This window comes from Lonchura striata, chromosome 1 (assembly GCF_050655825.1).
Source record: "Lonchura striata isolate lonStrDom1 chromosome 1, ASM5065582v1, whole genome shotgun sequence".
In the NCBI taxonomy this organism is placed as follows: domain Eukaryota; kingdom Metazoa; phylum Chordata; class Aves; order Passeriformes; family Estrildidae; genus Lonchura; species Lonchura striata.
Genome location: NC_140703.1, coordinates 78,442,010 through 78,465,814, shown reverse-complemented (window position 1 = coordinate 78,465,814; position 23,805 = coordinate 78,442,010). Strand labels below are relative to the sequence as shown.

The window sequence follows — 23,805 nt, the reverse complement described above, 5'->3', positions numbered from 1 at the left end:
TCTTGCCAAGTAATTATTTTTCGTGTTGGCAGTTTGTAGAACAGAAGACCATGTGACTTGTTAAGTGAAAGATTTATTTTCTGTTGGCTAAGGGGATTTGATAGAGAAGTATTTTGATGATTAAGACCTTTTACCTATCTGCTGTTCACTTGTCCTTGTTAATACTGTATCATAAGGAAGGAAATGCTTAATAAATTGTGAATCTTTGATTTTTGCACAAGTATTGAATATGATGGACTCAACAGTAGATGGTCTTTGGCATGATGAAACTTCTAACAATTCTTCGCATTTCAAAACTTGATCTCTGTGACTTTAACAAAGAGATAGCTGTTTACAGTGTTCCTAAAATGGGAAAGAATTGTGTTGACTTGGAAAGTTGTTCCAGACAAGAATTTTCAATTTCAAAGAAGCTTTTCAATTTTGGTCTGTTCAATAATTTATTTCTTTCCTGCTCTTTTACCTGGTGCTCTTTTACTGCTGTTCTTGGTGCAGTTTATGTATGCAGCTTAAATTCAGCTAGAAAAAACAGAGCACTGAAAGACATTAAAACAGACATGCAGGATTGGTGATAGTTGTTGCATCACCGACACACTTCTTTCAGGACTATAACATTTATCTTTAATAAATGTTGAGTAGTTGGGGTTTTTTGTATATGAAGATGGTTGAGCATTTATCTTTGATAAATGTTGAGTAGTTGGGGTTTTTTGTATATGAAGATGGTTTAGTCAAAAATGCAGCCAGAACAAGTGCCTGTCTTTTTTACTTAGGGGTATTTTCAGCTGAAAGCAAATCCAGGTGCTTGGACATTGAGATTGCGTAAAGGAAGATCTGAGGAGATTTATCAGGTTTTTTCGTAAGTATGAATCCATCATTTGGAAACAAAAATTAATCTGAAAGTGCAACATATTTTGAAAAGATCTGACAACACTGAAGGAAAGTGAGCAAAAATAGCATTAAAAAGTGCAAGATGGAAATGATGATTTAAAGTTTGTAAGGGATACCTTATTTCCTTGTATTGTTAGTTGTTGTTTGATGGCTTCATGTGTTTTTGAAGGCATTTCAGTATGTCGATGCATAATAAACCTAAGCTGCTCAGCTAGACTAGATGCTAGCAGTGTCCCTTACTATACAGTTGCACAGCTACCAGACAGTTTCCCTGTCAGTTCCATACATGGTTAGCATTGTCACACAATGGCTGTACCAAAATCTGTAGAAATGTCACTCATGTTGATTAATATTTTGGCATTCCCAACGTACTTAATATGTAATTTCAAGAGTATGTCCAATGGAACATTGCTCTCCAGAATTATATCTGGAACTGTCTGGAGGAAGTACCATAAATTTCCTTCTCATATTTTTTTTTCAGTCCTGAGGATGCCTCTGAATGCAGTATATTTATAGGTGGCATCTTTTTTTAACAGGAACATTGTAGTCATTTCAGTTCTAGACTTTTCAATTAATTCTGAGTGTGTCTTAGTTGTCTAAGTCATTTCAGTATCACTGTGGTTACACCTCCACCTTAGGATATCAAAGCACCCTTCATTTCAAGACCCTGGCTGCATGTTGATTGCACCACAATTCCCTCTCTTGGGAGAGGTAAACCTCTGTCCACAGAAAGGAAGTTGTATTGCCAGTCCTGTAATTGGCATTTAGGTGACATCTCTAAGGCTTCTGAGATGCCTTAGGTCTGTAATTTCCATGACTGATTTTCATGTAAAGGAATATATGTGCTCACCATCATTCCGACTATTCCTTAGAAGAATCACCTTTTCCCCATGTTTTATATAAACCTGTAGCCTATGAGAGCTTTCTCTTGAAGCTTTAGATCCTATTGCTTCTAGAGGAGCAATATTGTTTATTTAATTTAAGCTTCCGTTTTTCCTTTTTTTTTCCTTTTTCCTGTTATCTCTGTTCCCCCTCAAAGTAATTGTGTGGTTTGAAATAGGTCTGTTTCTTATAAAATATGTATTATTACTTGAAGCCCAAGAATACATAGTTCCATATGTTGTTAATTATAAGCTACTATTAAAAAACAAAAAACTTGATTAACCTCTTTGTGCTTTTGAACATTTAGTTAATATCAGTGTTGCAGGGAGAATTATTAATGGGATGTTAGATTCTTTCTATTTGTTTGCATTTTCAATTTGTTTTTTCCAGAAATCAGTTACAATCTGTTGAAAAAGCAGAAAAACATAGTCCTTACCCTTGGAGAGTCACCTAATTTCCACCAACTGCATCTGTACCATTTGTCTAATTTAGCATTTAATTCTTAAGAAATATAAAGTGATTTATATAAGATAGTATAGTTTAAAAAAATAATGTAATGCAGTGCAGTTGGGTTAAATAATGAAACAAAACCACTCTACATTCTAGCCTGGATCAAAGGAAATTCAAATTATCTGCTGAGGTTTTGCTCATTTTCCCTCTGTAACATAAATGGACTTAATTGAACTCAGCTAAATTACTAAAAACTAATACCTCATGAGGAATCTAAACAATGTAGTTTATTTAATCTCACTATTCCAACTGTAGACTTAAAGTACAACAGGAAAAGTATGTTTGTGGGGCTGCACCAGGATCTTTGATATTTCATTTACAGTATTAATAGTACAAAGTTGCTATCAGAACTCAGGCAGCTGTTTGATAGGGTGGAATTTTGCTAAGAGCTATTGCAGTATATTCTCCATCCATATATATTAGTCACACCATCTCCTGTTGAACTGTGAAATGAGCCTGTTTTCTTTGAGGCACAGGCCTGTATATTATAAAGGGAGTTTTAGAATGTTCTATATCTCAGTATTTATCTTACTTGCTTCTCTCATAGTTGGAAGTAATTTATTTTTACTGTATGTAAATACATAACATTTGAAATAAGTTGCCTCTTTCTTAAAGACTGCTTCTAACAAGGATCATTATATTGATGCAGTCATGCTTGTAAATCAATTTGTTATTAATAAATTCCTATGAATATTAGGAAAATAAAAATTGTTACCCTCAGCAATAATCTGAGCACTGCTTATTATTGGGACTTTGTTGGTAGGAAAACAAGTAGGTATTGCAAGATAAGATTGCAGAAAATTATTTCTAGCTAAACATATCTATAAAATCCTGATGAATATTTTACTTTTTAAAAAGACAGGTAGATATATTAGATGTAAGATATAGTATTATTATATTTGGATGTCATGCAGACTGCCTAGCTGAAAGGTGTCTTCTATAACTTAGGCAAGGAGTTGTATGTTTGTTTCTTGGGCTTGAGGTTTTAAAGGATCTCCATTTCTTGAATCCAAATTCTTTTGTTTCCCAAATTATAACTTGTATTTTATTGGTACTTACTTGTATTTGTATTAAAAGCATGTAAGTGTTTTGAAGTTCAAGTTGGGACATAAAATGTCTGCTAGGCATGTTTAGCTTTTCACAGTTACATAGTATTAAGGTAGCTGTTATTACATATGTCAGTATGCAAGATGTTTTGCTTGTATTTAAGAAGGTTGTTAGTAGTAGGACAGAAATTCATCAGACTGAGTACTATGCAGAGTAAAACAATTGGCACTCCATAAAGATGGAGCCCACAGGGAGGCATCCATGAAAGAGATTTAGGGAGACAAAGCAATGTTGTTGAATTTACATCCAAATCATACACTGAGAATATTGCAAAGACTTTGGAAAATCATCTTTATCAGCAGAATACTCTATATCTACCTACAGAATTCATAGCATAGGGATTTTGAGGTGACTGAGGGAATAACAGAGTAAACATTGGTTGTGTGAACTCTGAGGACAAAAATGAAACATTGGGCTGAATGCTGCTATCAACAGTTTGTGTTTGGATCAAATTTTAATATTTTAGAACTTTTTAGTGACACACTTTATTTAAAATGGAATTAATATCTGAGCAGTATACATCCCTGTGATGCAAAGACCGTTGGCTAGGTGTGCATATGTATGATATTTTAAAAGTGTGAAAACAAAACCACAATAAAGAGTGGAAAAGTTCAGGTAATTCTGAACATTGTTTTGTACAAGGATATGCCTCTCCATGAGACTTAGTGATTACAGGCACATTTTACAAAAAATGTGGTATGTATTAAATGAGTGTGTAAAATCCTACAGTGTTCAGGTAAGTGGTATGATACACACTGAAACAAGATTTAAATATTCCTGTTTTCTAGGGGAAAAAAAATGAAGCCTAAGGGGTAGCAGATTATTTTCTTAAACCCATTTTTTGTGGGTAGCTTTAGCAAGAGAAACCCACATAATGCTGATAAAAGACAGAAGGGATTGAAGGGGAAATATATGGGCTGTTGAGTTGTAAAAGTGAAAAAATTTGAAAATTATGTTGTTATTATAATGTATCACAGTGACATTTTTCATCTTAGCTACCCTTTGGACTGCAGTAGTTTGGAGACACCCGAATGTCTTTTAAGTGATGCTCAGTAGGGCAGAGGTTCATGTGATCCTTTCACAGCTGTGTCTTCAGGGGTACAGTTTCCAAAGCCAGCCAGCTGAAAATCAATATTCACTATCTCAGCACTGTGATGAAGCCTTCCCTCTACTTTTAAAAGCAGATATATTCTAAAAGTACACTTAATGCCATCACACAATTCCTATTTGAAAAAAAATATTCCCCTACTTGAAAAATAAATTGTTGTTTAATATTTGAATATTTTTATATATATAGTGCATAATAATATTTAGCTCTAGGTTACTGTAGTTTTTCATTGATTAGTAAATTTCCTGTGAAAATTCAAATTAAAAAGTTCAGGTGACAACTGTGGGCAATGTCCAGTGATGAGTAAAACTCAAAGTTTTTGAAGTTAAAATATATTTAGATGCAAGTGAAGTAATTTTTTTCTGTAAATATAAGCAATTCTAAACCTTATTCTCTGATTAAACCCAAGTAACAATGCATATTTTAATGAGACAGTACATTTGCCTGGGTTTTTTTTCTTTACAGCCATGAAGGAACAGATTCTGTAGCCGACCTGACAGACGTTATTGTGGTATTAAACAACTTCAGAAGCAAAATTATCAAAGTTCAAGTACGTATGCAGTGTTTCCTGATATGAAATATTACTTATGCTTATGTGTCTCAGGCTATATTTAATTGAAATATGTATACTGAAATATATAATTTAGATTTTGTATAATTAAAGAGAAGGATGTGCAAATTAATGTAGTTAATTTGATCCAATTGGGTTATACTAATTGTGTGGGAGATTTGTTAAATAGCTGTTAAACATAGATAACATTTATCTCATCTAACTCGAGGTATCTAAGTGTGTAGTTTTGGTGACTTAAATTCCCTTTCTGCTTAGCAAGAGACAGTCCAAAGGATTGCTCTTTCCTGCTTATAAATGGATTTAAACCAAGAGAATGACCTTTTGAGACATCCATTTCCCTCCAGTGACTGAGGAGAGATTTTACATGAAGTCCAGATTCCGGAGTGGAAGTCAAAATCAGTTGTGTTAAATTTTACCCTAGGCGACCAAATTTGTGTCAACAAAATTGTTACTGCTATTGGATGCATCAAAACCAGCTAATGAAGCAGTAAGGAGAAAGATCCTCATAATACACTATTTTCCTATATATATTTGTAAATATTTTAAAACACTAGACATAAGTCTATTCCTCAGTCCTATTAATGAAAAATTTCCAGAAGCCAGGGAAAATGTGTAAGACTGGAGCATGATGAGCCTGTCTCTAAACCACAGAGAATGGGTAAAAGGGTGCCTAATTTGAGCCAAAATAGGAATATTATTCTGTGTGTGTGAAAAGTGGTATGTATTAAGCTTATAACTAGAATATGTAAGCTCTGCCATTCAGTTGAACTCCAGAATCACTTCACTGATATGTAGGATGTGGCTTCAGGAACATTGGCAAAAAAGACTCATGATTTAGTGTCAACAGAAATCTGTGTCATCTTGACAATATAAACATGTGAAATTAATATGATTAGATTCACACATTCAGGGTGTAAGAAGCTATTTGGTTTTCAAAAGCAATTAAATCTCTTTTAATCAAGGAAATTGAGATGGTAAATGAAATTAATTTTGAGCTGTTATAAGCATCTGGATAAGACAGCAGAAATTACTTAGGTTGGATGCAAGAGAGCTTATGTTTCAGTGACAAATTTGTCACTTTCTCTTTGTGAAGGGCTTATGAAAATGACAATTTCCTTTCAGGTAAGTTCCATTGTGAGGTGCTATGCTTCTGCCAGCTAATGGCTGGATCACAAACTTGGGAGGAAAATTAGATAAAATTCACCACACTAGTAGTTGTTTTTTTGCATATAGATGTACAGAGGGCTTGAAACATGCTGGCTGATTTATTAATCATCATACTTAGTGGCTCTAGCCAGTTAGTACACCATAGTGGTGTCACAATACAAGTAGTAATTACTATCAACTACCTTCCCAAGTTGCACAAAAGCATTTCTTTTACTGACTAGGTACAGAAAAAGCCTGATAAAGTGAATGAAGAGCTTCTTACAGATGGAACAACAGGAAAAAAAGGAAATGTGGAATCAGTTGCAAGGTAATGCATAATTTGATTCTAATTCAGCTGTTCCGGGACATGTTTATTATTACTCATAGCAAGTAAATATTCTTACTTGATAGTGATACAAATGTGTAAAAAGTCTCTCCAAGGGATTTATAATGTAAATAAAAAAGGGGAAAGACAAGCTATAATGTCATGTAAATCTCCTTTTTTATTCCCTTCTTAATCCCTCCTTTGTATTTCCAGTTTCTCTTCATTTTCTCCTTTGGCTGTTTTTTTCATTTGGCTGTAGCAGGGAATCAGTCCCAGTGTGAAAATCTCAGCTGGTTATGTGATACTCAGATATGTCAAACTGAACATCAACAAGCAGACCAATGCTGCATGTCTGCTGCTGGACATAATTTATGAAATCTCAAGAAGTGTTTTTACCTTTTACTTTAAAGTTTGAGTTTTGTAAGTAATCGTAATAAGCATCTCAAGCATTACATTTGGGGCTAATAGCTTTGTAGTTTTTCTAATTTGCTATTTTGAACAAGACTTAAAAAAGTTTTCTTCAGTTTTCAGTAGCTTGGGCAATGATTGTCAGTGACAGACTGCTGAAGAAAATAAAGAAAAGGCATAGCAGTTCTACTTCATCTACTAATCACTTGGCTCCAGTCAGTCCTGTACACACACCTCTCTTGGTAGATCCAGGACTAGCTTCTGTTCCGGCTTTAAAATGTCTCATGAAAAGGCCTCTTGTTCCACAAGTACCTTCAGGCCTGAGATCATATTGAGTGTCTGTTGCTGATTTTATGTTTATCACCATTTATCTACAGATGATTTTACTGTTACAATATAATAGAATCACAGAATATTAAGGGTTGGGAGCACCCTTGAAGATCATCTAGTCTCAAACCCCCTGCCATGGGCAGGAACACCTCCCACTAGAGCAGCTTGTTCAGAGCACCATCCTGCTTGGCTTCGGTCACTGCCAGGGATGGGACGGCCACAGCCTCACAGGACCTGTTCCAGTGTCTAACTACCCTCACACTAAAGAATTTCTTCCTGCTATCTGACCTAAATTTCCCCCTTTTCAGTTTGTACCCATATTGACTAGATTCAGAGACCCTCCCAAACACTATGCTAAAACTCTGAAAAACTCTTTGCACGCTGGACCCACATTGCTGCACAAAGGTGCCTCCTTTGAAGAATGATGTTAGTTGAAGGAATTTTTCATTGACTTCAAGCTTCCCGCTTCTAATTGGCTGCATCAAAGGATGTATGTGCAGATCAAAATCTTAACTCCCTCTGAGAAGGTTACAAGGCCAGAGATCTTTCAACCTTCCAGGGCTTGCCTTTTATCACAGTGGCATTCATCATGCTCTGAGCTTGGCTAGGCCAAGGAAACCCCTCACCCAGTAACGTTTATTTGCTCTTCCCAGTGATTCAAGGTTGTGGCTCAAGGGCATTATTTGAGGCTGTCAGCCTTTTGCCATGTAGAATCTTGTCAAATACCCTTCTTTTCTGTTATCCCAGAATGAAAAGAATATCCACCAGCACACTGTTCACTACAGGAACCCACCTGTTCTCTAACATGGGAGATGTGCACATCACTTTGGCCAAGCTTTTTTATTCTTGAGCTGCCCTTCTTGAACTGATTGCTTTTCCCATGTGACCTTACAGGTCAGCCCAGCAGCTTTGGGAAATTTCTGCTTTCTGTAAAGCTTTACAGAATCAATATTTTCAAGATCCTTGCATCAAACCCCAATTTTCTTCTTTCACATGTGATGACTGCTTTATAAAGAACTTGGCATTCTTTCAGTCCTGCTATCACTAAATATAAGACAGGGACAAAAAGTCAGGAAGAAAGGAGACGGACTGCTTGGACCTGTGAACTGCAGTCTATTTAGCCTGTGAGAGTTCAATGCTTGTTGAGAGGTTGTCTGTCTTCTTTGAAGATGCCACACCATGCAGACAATGCCACTCCACTGATGTCTCTCTCTTTCACCATGCCTGAGTGAATAGAACTGGGTTTCTGAAAAGATTATTCACACCACTTAAACACATTGCAGCCTCTCAGCTATTTCTGAGGTTTCAGCTTTGTATCAGTGGAGTGATCTGAATTCTTTTGAATACATTGGAGATTTGAGACTTGTCTTATTTGCTCCTAAAGATTATGAGGATATCTATTTTTACACTTTCTAAAGGATACTTTTAAAAGGGATTTAAAAGAAGAAAAAGCAATAGGCGTTGACTCATCAATCTAAGTGTGTGAGGAATGACTCATCTCACAAAAAAGACTATTGAGGTAAATTTCCAACAGTATCAAATGGCTTGATAACCATTTGATAACTATAACCAGTCTGGCTCTTCAGTTCTGAGGTCTCTGAAGCAGTGCCTGAGGGAGACTGCAGCCGCCATCCCCTGCCTCTGTGTGCTGGCAGGCACATGATTAAAAACCAGCCCTGGTAGACTTTGGTATTCAAAACAAGCAAAGCATGCTGTGAAACAGAAACAGAAACCTCTGTACAACATACCTTGAATACATAGGTTAGCTTCTAGGGAGAGGAATCGGAGTAATCTGAAGAAGAATTTAGCAAGTGTTACAAAAAACACTGGGAAATGCTGTCACCACAGATCTCTGAAAATTATGAGAGTATTCTGGGGAAGGTTATAACTCCTGAACCTAGGCATGTGCAGTGGAAGTAGAATGTAAGTGTATTTGTTTACTGCAGGATGTGTATTTCATTTATTTTTGATTCTTGGTGAGCTTAATGATAATTTAGTAGGATTTTTTCCTGCAGAATTTTTACTTTATATAATTACTTATAACAATTCTTAGATTTTCAGAAGACATTCCAACTGATGAGAAGGAAAAGAAGAGTGATATTAACATTTTTTCTGTTGCTTCAGGCCATTTATATGAACGTTTTTTAAGGTAAGGAAAGCAAAAAGGAGAAACAAGAATTTCATAGCAATACTCTGCATTTTCTTAGTAAAACTCAGCAACCTAAAGAAACTGACTTTTTAAACAACAACTAAATAATTTTCAAAACCAAGAAAAGTTATATACAGTGAGAACTAAATTAATCTCTAAGAACAAAGTGATTCAACATAGCATTATTCTTTGAAGGCAGAAAATGTATTTCATGTGTGAAGCACAAGCATGAAAGATGAAGCTCAGCCTCTCTGTGTAAAGACACAACAGAAGTGACTTCATTAGAGTTGTATCTATTTGTGTTTCATACAAACTGGATTTACTACATGCACATATGGCCTTACTTATCTCAGGGTCCTTTCAATGAGCAGTGACTGCTTTTAAGGAATTCTTACAGCATTGCCTGATGTCTTCACAACCATGTGTGTTACTTTCCTGATTTGAGCACTGGTGATTTGATGGCTGAGTCATCTGAAGTTTGAGCATTGTGTTTCTTTCCTTCAACCTGCAACCACTTTCATAAAGGGAAAGACACATTTACTTCAAAGGAGAAAAAGTTAATATTAAACGTCCTGCTTGCTGCTTTGTCTTATTTTTGAGTTCATTTTGTCTTGATTTTAAGGCAGACTTGACCTCTTTAAGGTTGTAAGTCACTGTTACCTGTCTGGTTACACCAAAGGCCATGATAGTGAAAAGAATTGAACCCAAAATAGTGATTCTTACAGTTATTAAGGGTTTTTTCTTACAGTTATTAAGGGTTTTCAGAAGAGGATCTGAGTTGAACTTTGCTTGTTTTTTCTTTTCAGCAATCTATTAAACTCAACCAATAGATTCTAAAATAAGTTATTTCAGTAGCCAAGTTAATATTTAAGGTACTAACTATCATTCTAATTTTGTCAGGCACCTCTCCTAGAATAAAACATGTTAATAGATCCACTTTCGAAATTGTTCCTTCTACTATTGCTTAACCAATCTGGATGAAATAAGGCCATCTCAAAGTACCCTTGAACACAAGCTCTTTCAAGCTTTTAATTAGAAGTATATAAAGATTTCTTCTTAAATTGGGTTAAAGAAATTGTAGTTAGAGTTTTAGTATTTTCTAAGTGCAGTTGAAATTTAATGACCCGTGTGTGTTTGTTTGTTTATTGTAGACTTATATTTCCACAGAATTATGATGCTTTCTGTCCTACGTCATACAAAAACACCAGTTAAATTTTGGTTTCTGAAAAACTATCTCTCCCCAACATTTAAGGTAGGAGAAAAGTCCTCCTCTTTTTCTTTTTCTTTAAAATTTTAAGTAAATTTTTTTAATTGCAGTTGAATAATTATCTAATTTAAAATAAACTTTCACAATGGAAAATAATCCCTGAATCTGTTAAATACCAGTGTTAGGTAAAAAGTTCTTCTCTTCTGCTACATGAAGCCCAGTGATAAATTATAATTTAATTTATTCCCTTTTGATAGTCTCCAAGAGAAGTGCCATTTCTATTGGTGTAGCTGAGGATACTGCTAAAACTAAGGGAACACTTTAAAACAATAAATTACATAGTCAGTAAGGCAAACACAGCTACAGCCTTGGAGCATTCACTCCTTTTCCTTTTGAGTCCTTGTGTGTCTCATATATGTGCCCCTGATGGTTTTTGTTCTTCTTCTAGGATGTAATTCCTCACATGGCTAAAAAGTATGGGTTCAAGTATGAGTTGGTCCAGTATAAGTGGCCCCGCTGGCTTTATCAACAGACAGAAAAACAAAGAATTATCTGGGGCTACAAAATTCTTTTCTTGGATGTTCTTTTCCCTTTGGCTGTGGATAAAATAATATTTGTCGATGCTGACCAGGTAAGAAAAGATAATGGCATACAACTGTATGAGGAATAAATTTGGGCTTAAATTGATCTAGTTTCATTCTCTGTGGCTGTTTTATTCAAATATTGATCTCAAAAGACTGTTGCAGTTGTACAGACAGAATCAGTGGTGTTGCAGAATGTAAATGCAAAAATTTCACTTGTCTTCAGTCATGTGGACATTGAGTTGTTCTGAATTGTCTGTGTGGAGAGAAAAGCATCTGGAGAGATGTGTGTGATCTTAAAGGTGCATTTCACTGAAAGCATATTGGAGTGATTCCATCTCTAGGCTGATTGTGAGAGGAATTCTCTACTGTGGCCAGTGTCTGAGATGACTTGGACCATTTAAACAACTTCTAGATGGCTGAAATTCTTCAATATTAATCCTATCTCTATTTTAAATTTGCATGCAGTCTTTCATTCAGGAATGAACATTGTACAATATACTGGAAGACAAAGTACTACCTCAGATGAGATTATCACAAGGTTATTAAAAACCTTGAGACAAATTTTGATGTATTTTGGTCCTTTCCCAAAGCTCAAGAATAAATTAAATTTAGAGGTAGCAATCAGACTGCAACTCTCTGTAATTTCATCTGGGTACACCATGTGGGAACACTGGTTATCACTCCTAACTACTGTAAGGACTTCTCTCTGCTCCCAGATAGCTAAAGCTTTTTTTTACCACTGATAAATTAAGTAGGATTTGATAGAAGAATGATTGATTAACAAATAAAGGGAATTTGTAAAATGCCATTAAAACCCTTTTTTGAAAGTACTTTATCATTAGATACAAGGATTTATCAAAGGATGAAATAATTTTGGAGTGCCTATGGTGGGTAACAAATGAGGAGGATTCTTTAGAAGGCACATGATTGGAAGATTTCAAAAATTATGTGTCTTAACTGAGGAATGTTATATTGGGCAACCAGAAACACTAGTCTGTGATTTTAAATAATATTCCCAGTTTTATATCATTTAGTCAATAAATGTGTTACACAGATGGCCACTGTTATTATTTATTAATGTTTATCATAGTATTAATTTTTGAGCAATAATTTGGTATATATCTCCCAGTGGAATAGTTTATCTATACCCCACTGTTGTAGCATCTGAGGGTTTTTCTAAAATTAAAATTAAACATTATGAAGCCTGCTGCAATACCTACCCTTACAGAAACAGTACTAAATGATATTCTTATTTAGATTGTGAGGAGTGACCTGAAAGAGCTCAGAGACCTAGACCTGAATGGAGCTCCCTATGGATACACTCCTTTCTGTGACAGCCGCAGAGAGATGGATGGGTACCGCTTCTGGAAATCGGGATACTGGGCTTCACACCTCGGGAAAAGGAAATACCATATTAGGTAGGACAGCCCCTTACACTCTTCTTGTGCAGTTTGGGAATTTGATTAAAATCTGGGTGTTGGTGTTGATCACTGAGGCATTCAAGAGTCATTTTCAGTAAGAGATGAAGGTGACAAGAATTCTCATTACATAACTGATTTCACCATTTTATGGTAGTTTCAGCTACTTAATAAAGAAAAATACCCCTTCAGGATGGGAACATGTTTTGCTTTCTTGTTACTTTTATTACTGTTATCAAAACCCCTAGAAATCTTATTTCTTTGGGGTTTTTTATTCCTTTTAGTGCCTTGTATGTTGTGGACCTGAAGAAGTTCAGGAAGATTGCAGCTGGAGACAGGCTTCGGGGCCAGTACCAGGCTCTTAGTCAGGATCCAAACAGTCTGTCAAATCTTGATCAGGTATATATGGCTTTGAGCACTTTTGGGTTTATTTTCTTTATCTTTTGCAATATGCATGGAATATCCTGTATCTCAACATAAATGTTACATAATTCCAAAACGGTTTGCCATTTACTGCTGTTTTTGCCTATTTTCAGGAGTGTATATGAGCACAGTTCAGAAAGCTGCTTTATTTTAATTTACAAATGGGGAAAAACCCCAACTTACAGGACTTTTCACCTTTATTTGTAGTTGTTCTTTGTGCACTTATGTTTTTCTGATTATAATCCTACATTCTGATAATGGTAATTATATTCATGTTTAGCAAGAGCTTGTTTCCTTTTGCTTCTTTTTTTCCATTAACGTAAATTAAATTTTCTTTTGTAAATTAACTGCAAGTGCACTCTGGTTGCTGTACATGGTCACCTTGGAGTGGCTGGAGTTTGTCTCACTTTGGGTGAACCTCAGAAGCCTTCATAAGTGAGATTGTCCCTCCTTTTGGTGTTTTCCTTGTGGAATTAAGCACAAAAGATTTTTACCTGCCTCTAGCAGCAGGATCCCATGGTAGCAAAGCTCACATTGCTCAGTGCTTTTCCACACCCCTGCTCTGCAAGCAAGTTTTTATCTTACATAAGGACATTATTGCCACTTGCATTTTTTTTTCCAGAAATAAAATAAAGAATTGAAAATAGCAGTTCTTATGATACTGGACAAAGAAAAGTGGGAATACAGCCACACTAAAAACTCAAACTAGACTGGACTTCTGGAGCTGGAGCAGCCTTTAGCTGTATGTTAAGAGCAAAAGGCTGAAATAACAGTAACAGTCAGAGTTCACATCTTCCTGGACAACAGAATGAATTCCCGGCCCTCATCAGCCGTGCAGAGTCCTGATGTGATAGAGCTGTGTGTTCTCCAAACACAGTCTTACCCACATGTACAAGGTGTCTTTCATAAAGACCTTTTAGGATTCAGAGGTTACAGGGTTTCCACCATAATGCTGGTTTTCAGAAAATTGGTTTTATCTAATGTTCTCAAAGTACTAAAACTTGTCCTTTTAAGATTCTTATATTTCAAATTGCAGCTTTAATAGCATATATCTCCTATAAGCCTGTTGGATGAAATCAAAAGCCACTTAAGGACCAGATGTTAAGGTAGCTAAATCTTGGCAGAATGGAATCTGGTTTGACTGTATTGATAGGAACTGCTTGCTGTCTTCAGTGCTACTTCTTACCAAAATACAGCAATACTCCTGGAAATACAAACCACAGTGCAATGTATTTGCGACATGGAGAGCTTTCATCTAAAGGATGCATTATAACTCTTCTATTACTATTTTTGTTTTAAATACCTGTCTGGAGTGCTCACTGCCCTTCTCAAAGAAGCAGCAATCTCAGCTCTCTGTTAATCTGCCAGCAGTGCCATCTTCACAGGTGGTAGTTACGGTTCTTAAAACACGAAAGACAAGTAGATAGAAGGGGAAATGGTGATTTTAAATGCAAAGGAGAATAAGTACAGAACTCCTAGGGAGAAAAAAATTACACATCATAAAAACTAGACTTCCAGAACAGTGATTTTGTTCAGAGGATTTTTTGTATTCCTTTTTTTTTTTGTTTACTTTAAATCCTGATACTAACAGCTGAGTTTCTATTTTTTACTGTGTGTAACAATTTTTAAATTGATAACTTCTAAAAGTATTGTAGTAACTAAGGAATTGTGATTTCATTTATAAAGCCAGAGAGGCACAACAGAAAACCTCTTTTGGAATTGAAATCGTGATAAACTATTCCAAATGGTGATAAACTACTTTTCAAAAATTATAAGTTTTTTTTAAAAATAAAGCATTTCAATTAATGTTGAATGTCTTGGCTCTCTCTTTGGTACTAATGTCTGTATTTCCATTAAATTATACATCTTTTATAATGCAGCAATATGTGCTATTTTATTCTGTCACATTTAGCAGTGGGAATTGACAAAATAAGATGTGACTAATACTTGAGTACTGACATTTATTCTAAAATACAATGTAAGGGTTGCACGTGTGAGGGAGCTTATGAATGGGTGTGCCAGTTACTGCCCCTGCTCTTTGTAACTCTGGCCAGAGGAGGTGCAGCGAGCCTGAAACCTGCCTGAGGTGTTCCTCATTCATAAATGCTGTTCCCTGCATTCAGCCAGATCTTGGTTCAGAGTTTTTGTGATGAGACTACCTGACTATGTAATAAAGGTCAAAAAAAACCCAAAAAAACCCAGAAGTGAACTAAGGAACATAGCCAGAATAGCAGCTTAAAGCTTTTAATTCCCAAGCTCATTTCTGGAATCCATTTTCCTAGAAGTTGTCTCAATTTAGAGTAGTGGCATAATCCTGTATTATACGTTTTTGAGTCAGAGGGGCATTTTTCAAGTGTAAGGACTGAAAGCTGGTTTCCATTCAATGCTAATATGTGATTTTACAAAATTTGTACAGGATCTTCCCAATAATATGATTCATCAAGTAGCCATTAAGTCTCTCCCTCAGGAGTGGCTTTGGTGTGAAACCTGGTGTGATGATGAATCCAAGAAAAAGGCTAAGACAATAGACCTGGTGAGTACATCCTGACTTGAGTGAGTTGTATAGATTAACAGCTTTGCTATGGTTTCTGGGGCTTTTCAGTGTGTGCTATGTCATGAAGGCAGCCTTGCTGGGAGGCACTGCAACATTCCATCCCTTCCCCCAAAACATTTTCTCCTCTGAGACCTCTCCCACTTGCTCTCTACCAAATCTGCTTAATATTAAAACTGAAAACTATACCAGAAAATTAAGTGTTGTTGTCTCTTAACCAGGTGAGATTGAGGCTTTTTATGCCTATATATGTAATAATTTATAATTTTAAGTATAAATCCTTATAATCCTTATAATTTTTCCATAGTCAGCCAAGTTACTGGAACTGTGAGAAAGTGCTGTTGCCTGTCTGAGCTCTATAGACTGCTGTTGTTTTCCCCACATAGAAGGTTCCTCCAGAACCTTAACATTATCATGGTTTTCTAAGTCTGTTTCATTGCTCTAAACAGGAGATAAAGGAAAGTTTTTAAAGCATAATGCTCAGGACACTATCCATGTTTAGAAAAAAGAAAGTTTCTTTCTTTGGGAATAGAAAGAGACAAAATTCTTTTTCCTGTCACTTATTATCTTCATCCCATTTTTCCCCCATTTAGATCTTTTTACAACACTATTTGTGATGCTTTAGATATAATTTGAAGGGAAAACAGACAGTTGGAACTTGATGTGATTTTTCAGTATGGAAATAGTTTTCTGTGTCTTTACAGTTGTTAGAATTTGTTTGTCTAAAGACCTGTGCTCTCTGTTCAAAACCCACATCAGGTTCAGTTTCAATGTGCCAATCTTGCATTTCCCTGGGGAAGTTTGTCTAAGTTTTAGTAGTCTTGTGCCAGCCATGTCTGTGCTATACTGACAGTCAGCAAAAAGACAACTATTTACAATTAATTTGATCTAAATTCTCTGAAAAGGTGTTATTTTCACATTTGCTTTTTTTACATCTGGTATGTTTTGAACTTTCAGTGCAACAACCCCCAAACCAAAGAACCAAAACTGAAGGCTGCTGCCCGGATAGTTCCTGAATGGGTTGATTATGACACTGAGATCCGAAACTTAATACAGCAGATTGAAAGAGAGAAGAAAAATCTAACATCATTATTTCAAAAAGGTAATTTACATGCATATTCAGCTGTTAGCTTCTAAAAATTAAATATTAGTCTAGTTGAAATGAAGATTGGGGTCAGTAGGCACAAATCTTGTATTTGTGTAATTTCCCTTGTTCTTAGAGAAATAGTGTGGGGTTTGAGAGTTGTGTGATGCTTCTTTATACAGGAGTTACACTGACAGGACAAACCCTCGTGTTTCATGCCAGAATCTAAGAGAAAGCTCTGTGGTCCTGTTCCTGCACCTCAAACACAACCAACAGTCACACATAATTTTAGCCACAAATATTATACAAAGCACCTTAGCTTAGACTTCACTTGGTTAATCTAATAATGTCTATGAAGCAGTTGGGACTGAGTATTAATTTGCCTCTGCATCTCTCTCTCCAGGCTTATCTACCCAAGCCTTTTTGTAATAGACTAAAATCTATTTTAGTAAGTTTGGGTGTAGGGTTTGGTTTTTTGTTTGTTTGGGGCTTTTTTGGTTTTGTTTTGGGTTTTTTTAACTAAAATTGTTTTAAACTAACTTAGTTAAATGGCATGAAAAACCAAGATAGACAAAACCCAAAACCAAAAAAACCACCAAACACACATACAGGACTCCCAGAAAGACTTGACTTGTTGGACTTAAATGAAACAAAATGAAAATATCATCTCAGCTCTCAGGGTTGAAGAAACAATTAGCAGATAAATATTTATAAGTCTTGAGTGGAGGAAAAAATCCACTTTTCCTTATAAAGGATTCTTAGTGGGTTTTATTCCTTGTGAAAGTTTCTGGTCAGCTTGTAGCAAGGCTTCAAAAGTAAAGTTCATGTTGCTGAACTGAGTGATTAGCAGGAAATTCGAAGTAAAAGGCTTTCTCCACATCTTACAAACCCAGGTACTCTTTAAGTAACACTTTTGTGTATTTTTCCCCTTTGGCAACAGGGCTCAAGCACGATGAACTTTAGCACAGCCTGTGACCAGCAATGGTGACAGCTCCAGAGTCTTCTGGGAAGGACTGAACAGAATTTACAGCTGTTACATTGGCACTATTTGCAGTCTTCTTTAATGTGAAGTCAAATATTTTATAACTTAATGTGTTATTTAAAACATTTAAAATGCAGTACAAAAATAAGAAATCCACAGGTATTTGGGGGTTTGGGGCTTCTTAACTGGTATGGAGCAGCTTTCCCAATGGCTTTGCTTTTCATTTCCTTCTTTAAAGTACAGTTTGCCCAGAGGACTTTGGAATGTGAAGAAAGATGTGCTCAGTATTGTCAGTTCAGAGGAGGACACACACATTAAATACATACTTGAAAACTGTTTTGTGCATATTCCATGCATTAGGCTACTGTATTTAAATATTAAATATTTTGGTTCTATGCCCATAGTTTTGTCCCTTAAGAAATGCTGTAGTCACAAGAAAGAATTCATAAAAAAGGTCTCATTTAGACCACACAAAGATAACTCCATGGCGAAGCTAAAGCAAGGCATTACACTCTTCATTTATTATGCAGGATTGCTGCAATTTTAGAGATTTTTAAAACTTATTTTTTGATTCTTAGACTCCTTTTGGCCACTTAAATAGTGTGTGATAAAATTCCATTATGTTTTTGGTTGAGGTGACTTTCCAACCAGCATATATATCATCAGAAGGTCAGTACCTGAAAGATGGTTCTTCTCACTTTTGATTATCATCCTGTTCATAACTGAAAAGAAAATAATAAAATACATGAGTATTTTTTGACTATCAGTGGTGTCTCCTGTAATTTTCTAAACCTGTGCTCACAAAACTGTTGCTTTAATGGGATACTGACATTTTGATCCCACAAGAATTGCAGGGGAAAGTTCTTGCAATGCACGTATTTGAAAATGGGGAATTTGTGTCTCAATGTAAAATCGAGTGCCTTAAATACACACCCTGTTGTTCAGGCTGTGCTGGTTTCAAAATGGGATTGGATGAGACCACACCTTCTTACACAAAGTCTTCCAGTTTAAATGCTTGAAATTACACAAGACTATGTAATTAGCACTAAGTGGGTGAATCAGCAAGGATTGAACATTATTTCCATAGCAGCAAATAACTGAATAAACAATTACAGAAATGAAGTAGATTTTGTATCCACTGCCATTGTCCTCAGCTGTTGGTTACTTACAATTTCTTACTGTAAGAACGAGTAATTAAAAGCACATGTTCTTGATATATTTCAAGCCATATTACTAAGGAATGTGAGAAATGCAGATTTTTTTACAGCTTTTTATATTTTCTGTGGTTTTACCTTTATGCATTTTGAACAATTTTAACATGTCACATATAGGTTTTTAAACGTCTGTAGAAGGATTTCCTTTGTATGAAGTATCCAATGGAGTATTTCCTGTGTAACCTAATAGCAAAAGTCAGTAAAGCCTAATGTCAGTTCTCTTTATGTCTGACCTATTTCAGTGCAGGAGCTGTTTTGGTTTGCTCGTTCTCTTAATTACTTCAGGATATCATGCAGCAAGTCAAACATACTTGAACATAAACTTTAAGTTGGTATTTTTGTACCACAGAGATGGACTTGTAATTGACTTAGCAGATGCCTGTGCACCATTACTATAAATGCCACACATAACAAGGAAGTAATTGATTTGCCATAGCAGAGGATTAAAGCCCCCAAACCAAATTCAACTGTTTGCTGTGCTATTTTATTTTATTTTAAAAATACTTTCCAGATTTATACTTCCATCCTGCTGCCTGACTCTGCAGCAGCATTTCACATGGATCTGCCTTGGTATTCCAAGCTTGAAGCATATATTGGAGAGCTTGTTTTAGGACACAAGTTAAAGATTCTTTAAGAAACCTTAGTTCTCTTTAATTATAATTATCTGTGAACATGGTCTGCAGTATAAAAAAAATGGATAATTCATGCTCTGATTTTATGTTCATTTTCTCTGTAGCATCCTGTTCTTTTTAAAATTGGATTACCTCTACTGGCTTTAAAAAAAGAAATAGTTCTTTAAATACTATTTCCTTGAGACTGCTTAAATTATTAGAATATAATTTTATAAATGTAATTTGCTGGTGATATTTTGAAGATGTAAAAGGTTTAATGCAATTTTCTAGTGTTTTATATATTTGTACATAATGTTCTGGTGGGTTTTCTTCTGCATAATACTACTTTCAAAGAAGGCTCTTTTTTTGAGATACACAATGGTTTATAAAATAAGAAATGTCCCACAAACATATTCACTACTTTTTAAAGATCTCTTGAAGGTAGTACTTTGAGTCATTAGCATGCCATTATATTTTAATAGTAAATCCATGGATTCTGTATGTTGTACAAAATATTAAAAGGTACCTCTGCAGAAAAAAAGATTAATTATTTTCTGCTCTCCCTCTTTGTATTACACAATAACCATTCCCTACTTGGTTAACAGATCCAAAGGAAAAAAATGTCAGCAAATCCTCAGCTGTCTTTCCTCTATAGAAAGTGTTTTTGCAGGGAGGCAACAGCAATGTTCAAAACAAGGCATCTGCTTTGAGGTGAGATGTAGAGAGAGCTTATTTTTTATTTCCAGTCTCTGTGCTCTGCCCTGTAAAAGGGAAGAAAACAAAACACATCCTAGTTTAGAGTGTTGCCAAAACAAGGTGCAACTACAGTAAATAAGCAAAAGAGTATTTGAACTATTCAAATGAAGGGTTTTTACAGTTTATATTCCTATGACATTGTCTTGTCTATGTCTTGATCTTCTTGAGATCAGCTGGTAAGTTTAACAGAAAATGAACAAACCAGGCATTAGTGCATTATTGTTGATGAGCCAGAGATTTAGTATTAAAAACATTTGTCAGTAAGGTTCATTTTAACCCATTCCCTGAATTAAGTACTTGCCTTCAGTCTGAGACTGCATGGATTCACAGGATATGAGGTTGGAAAGGGCTGGTTGTTCTCACTGTGAAATCAGCACTCAGTGGGGCTGCTGCAGTTGCTGTAGTAGACTTCTATACAATGGCAGTTCCCTTCCACACAGAACGTGGCTGCTTCCTCCTCTTGTCCCCTGCCTGCAGAAGTGCCCAGTGCATTCCTGCACAGCTCCAGCTTCAAAGAGCAGGGCGAGGAAAGAAGTGAAGACAAATACACAGTAGTGCTTTCTTGTCATCATAAATATCTTTATTGTGAAAAATACCATAAAATAATTCCCAGAGTTCTAGAAAAAACAGTTCTTGCTTTGTAGATTTATGATTCCATATAAAGACATTTTATAGTTTGAAACATTTGATAAATCTCTGGCTAGCTTTACTTATCCTTCCTAAAACATGAAACTGCTACTTAGTAATTTGCTGAGGGCAAAAAAAAAAATTATTCTCCCATTAATTTTGTTACGTTTTATGGATAAGAGTGTGTATTACAGAGCAAACAATACCTTACAATAAGGCACTTTTAAATACAACTAACCTATGCTATCCTGGCTAGTTTCCAGCAAAGCTCCTATAAATCACAGCCCTAAACAGAAGAATAATTCTTGTTCCAAACACCAGTCTGAAAACTGAAATGATAACCAAGCATGAAGGTTTGTTTGGTTTTTTTTTTAAGTTTAAGCTAACATGTTTTCTCCATCTGTCCCAAGTTTGAGCTCTTCAGTTTGTAATTCACTTTGAATCTCTTTTAATATTATTATATCAGTATTTTACCAAGTAAAATATACTCCCCCCAACCTTCATTTTAAAACAAGTTGGAAACGAGTTTATTAAAACTGAAAGAACTCCACAGAGAAAGTTTGCACCTACATACAGGCCAATGATGGGAACAATGCTTCATGCACATCTCAGGGTTGACAAACTACCGAGACATTTACTTCAGTGTTCAGTTACTGAACATCATTGCACTACAGACACCCACGAATAAATAAAAAGGCAAGTTCAGCTTCCTTGCATGTCTCCTGCATCATTAACACTCAGCATGGGACCAGCACGTCATTTGCCAGAGTCACGTCAGGAAATGCAGCGCCGGAGCTGGAGAGCCTTGCAACGTAAATGGTTTCTTTTAAACACAACTTTGTTTTTCTGTTTTCCCAGAATACCTCAAGGCCCTTCAAAACAGCACCGGGGTGGTAACACTTCTTGTGCACAGCAGCTACTCAATACTAGGAAAGCCTTGTTCTCCACTGTTGCTTTTTGCTATTGTTTCCAAGAACCTGTCTTCAAACAATAGGAATCTATGAACAGCAATCATGCATTAATCATCCTCCTTCTTCTACTGACTACATTCAAGCCTTTTTGTTCTTAGAATGTAATTTTCCCGTTCCCATTCATTCATTTTCAAAATGCACATGGTCCTTTTTTGTTCCTTTCTGTCCTGCTGCCTCCAAGAAACAAACCCACACTGCTCCAACATCAGTGCCTTGTATGAAGAATTTACTCATGAGGGAACATCTTATTCCTTCTCTAGACAAAAAAAAAATAAACCTCAGGAAACAATTCTCTCAGCTGTACAAGGGCAGTCCTTTGAAAGAGGATGTACTGCCAGCAGTCCCCTGGCACACAAACGCAGCTGTCTGTAGTTTTTACTGCGACTTCCCGCAGCCCAGCCACTCCTGCATGTGCGAATTCGGGCACATCGCTCACGTTGCTCATTCAATGCTCATTTAAATGCAGCCCCTGCTGTAGTGAAGAAGGAAATACAAGTGTTCCAATGGCTCACCAAGAACCCCCGGGCTAGCGCAGCTGGGCAGAGCTCACCCCTCAGGGCACAGCGTTGACAAGAGCCGCAGGAGGACGCGGGACAGCCGCCCCCCACAGCCACCTGCCCAAGTTTAGGTACTGTCAGCAAGAGCAGGTGCACAGAGGCCCAGCCCCAGGGCAGCAGGCTCCTCACTGTGCAGTCAGTTCCTGCGTCTGAGCCAGCCCGAGAGCCGAGCCAGCCTCAAGCACCCCAAACAGCCCTGAGCATCTGCAACAGTTCAAGCAAAAACATTTCCAACAGGTCACAAGCACAAGTTGAAGTTGTAGAAAATCATTCAACTTAGTGGACATCCAACACTGGAGTTTGAGAGGCTGCTTTGGTGGTTTTGTACCATAAAGCATTAGAAATCACCACACAACCTCCTCAGTTTGAAGATAAATTTGTGAACACTGACCTTTAAATTGCTGTTGAAAAACATTTTACAAAGCCACATGGCCTCGCAATTATGTTTAAATACTTGAGGCAGGAGCCAAGGGTGCTGCTGCAACAGTGACTTCATCTACAGTAAGAAACCCCTCCTTTTGAGAATGAAGGCCTTCTTGGCTCATTTAATTTGTTTTACTGAGGCTGCTTAGGTTTTCAAGTGCCAGGAGTTGAAGCAAAAGAAGACTCCTATCAACTGATTATTGTTTTCCAGTTAAAATCCAATCAAGAGAACACTGATGAACTGTAATTCTTGCATTCCAAGAAAATGGCTGCTGATGAAACTCAGTAATTATGTCAGTAATTATGACAGATGCAGTTACAGAACAAGAAGACTCTCACTCCTACCGACTGCAGCCCTGGTAACACCACACAGCGCATTCACGCAACTCCACCAACTACACCAAACCCATTTTAAATACGTGCATATAGAAAAAAAAAAATAGAAACAGACTTTTAGCTAGTGGGAAGCGAATCCCTCTTTTTGCACACAGCCATCTCTGCAGTACTGATGCTATTACATGAAACATAAAATTCCTACAATTTCATATAGTACTAACTCCCTGTTGCATGATCCAGCAGAAATGAAGTTGTATTACAGGGTAAGGCTGGAGTTAATATCACATTCCTGCAGTACACTCACATCACAATTTGCCTCAGTTCTGACTTTATGTACAGAACCAACAAATTGCTGCAGAGTCAGGGAAATGTCACATCAAATTTTCTGCTCAAATCTAAAGCAGATATTTTGTTGCAGTGCAAACTACTCAAAAATCATACCTAAACACCCAAAACCACAATCAGAAAAGAAATGTTCTGAAAAACAAGTCCTTCCCCCCCATCCCCACCTCACTGCTGACAATTCCACCAAGGAAATCACCCCAATTAAGTTCAGGTTAGTGAACAACAAGGTGAGCAGGTATTTCAGATACAGTTACTTCCAAGCACTCTTTTTTCCAGAGTGATTCTGGTTCAGTGC

General features: G+C 36.4%; 1 protein-coding gene across 3 annotated transcripts in view; it reads left to right on the top strand.

Moving 5' to 3' along the window:
* UGGT2 (UDP-glucose glycoprotein glucosyltransferase 2) overlaps window positions 1-18,884 on the top strand; it is a 76,696-nt gene extending 57,812 nt beyond the window's left edge. For 2 of the 3 annotated variants that reach the window (XM_085581304.1, XM_085581298.1), the window contains exons 29-39: window positions 768-853; window positions 4,958-5,042; window positions 6,452-6,537; window positions 9,326-9,421; window positions 10,589-10,673; window positions 11,077-11,259; window positions 12,470-12,630; window positions 12,915-13,029; window positions 15,470-15,586; window positions 16,562-16,706; window positions 17,629-18,884. In XM_085581304.1, coding sequence (XP_085437430.1) covers window positions 768-853; window positions 4,958-5,042; window positions 6,452-6,537; window positions 9,326-9,421; window positions 10,589-10,673; window positions 11,077-11,259; window positions 12,470-12,630; window positions 12,915-13,029; window positions 15,470-15,586; window positions 16,562-16,706; window positions 17,629-17,651 — 1,182 coding nt within the window. In that variant the 3' untranslated portion in view covers window positions 17,652-18,884. Of the gene's footprint in view, window positions 1-767; window positions 854-4,957; window positions 5,043-6,451; window positions 6,538-9,325; window positions 9,422-10,572; window positions 10,674-11,076; window positions 11,260-12,469; window positions 12,631-12,914; window positions 13,030-15,469; window positions 15,587-16,561; window positions 16,707-17,628 lie in introns of all 3 variants that reach the window. The other variant, XR_014955943.1, reaches the window with a different exon arrangement.
* The last annotated feature ends 4,921 nt before the right edge of the window (window positions 18,885-23,805 follow it).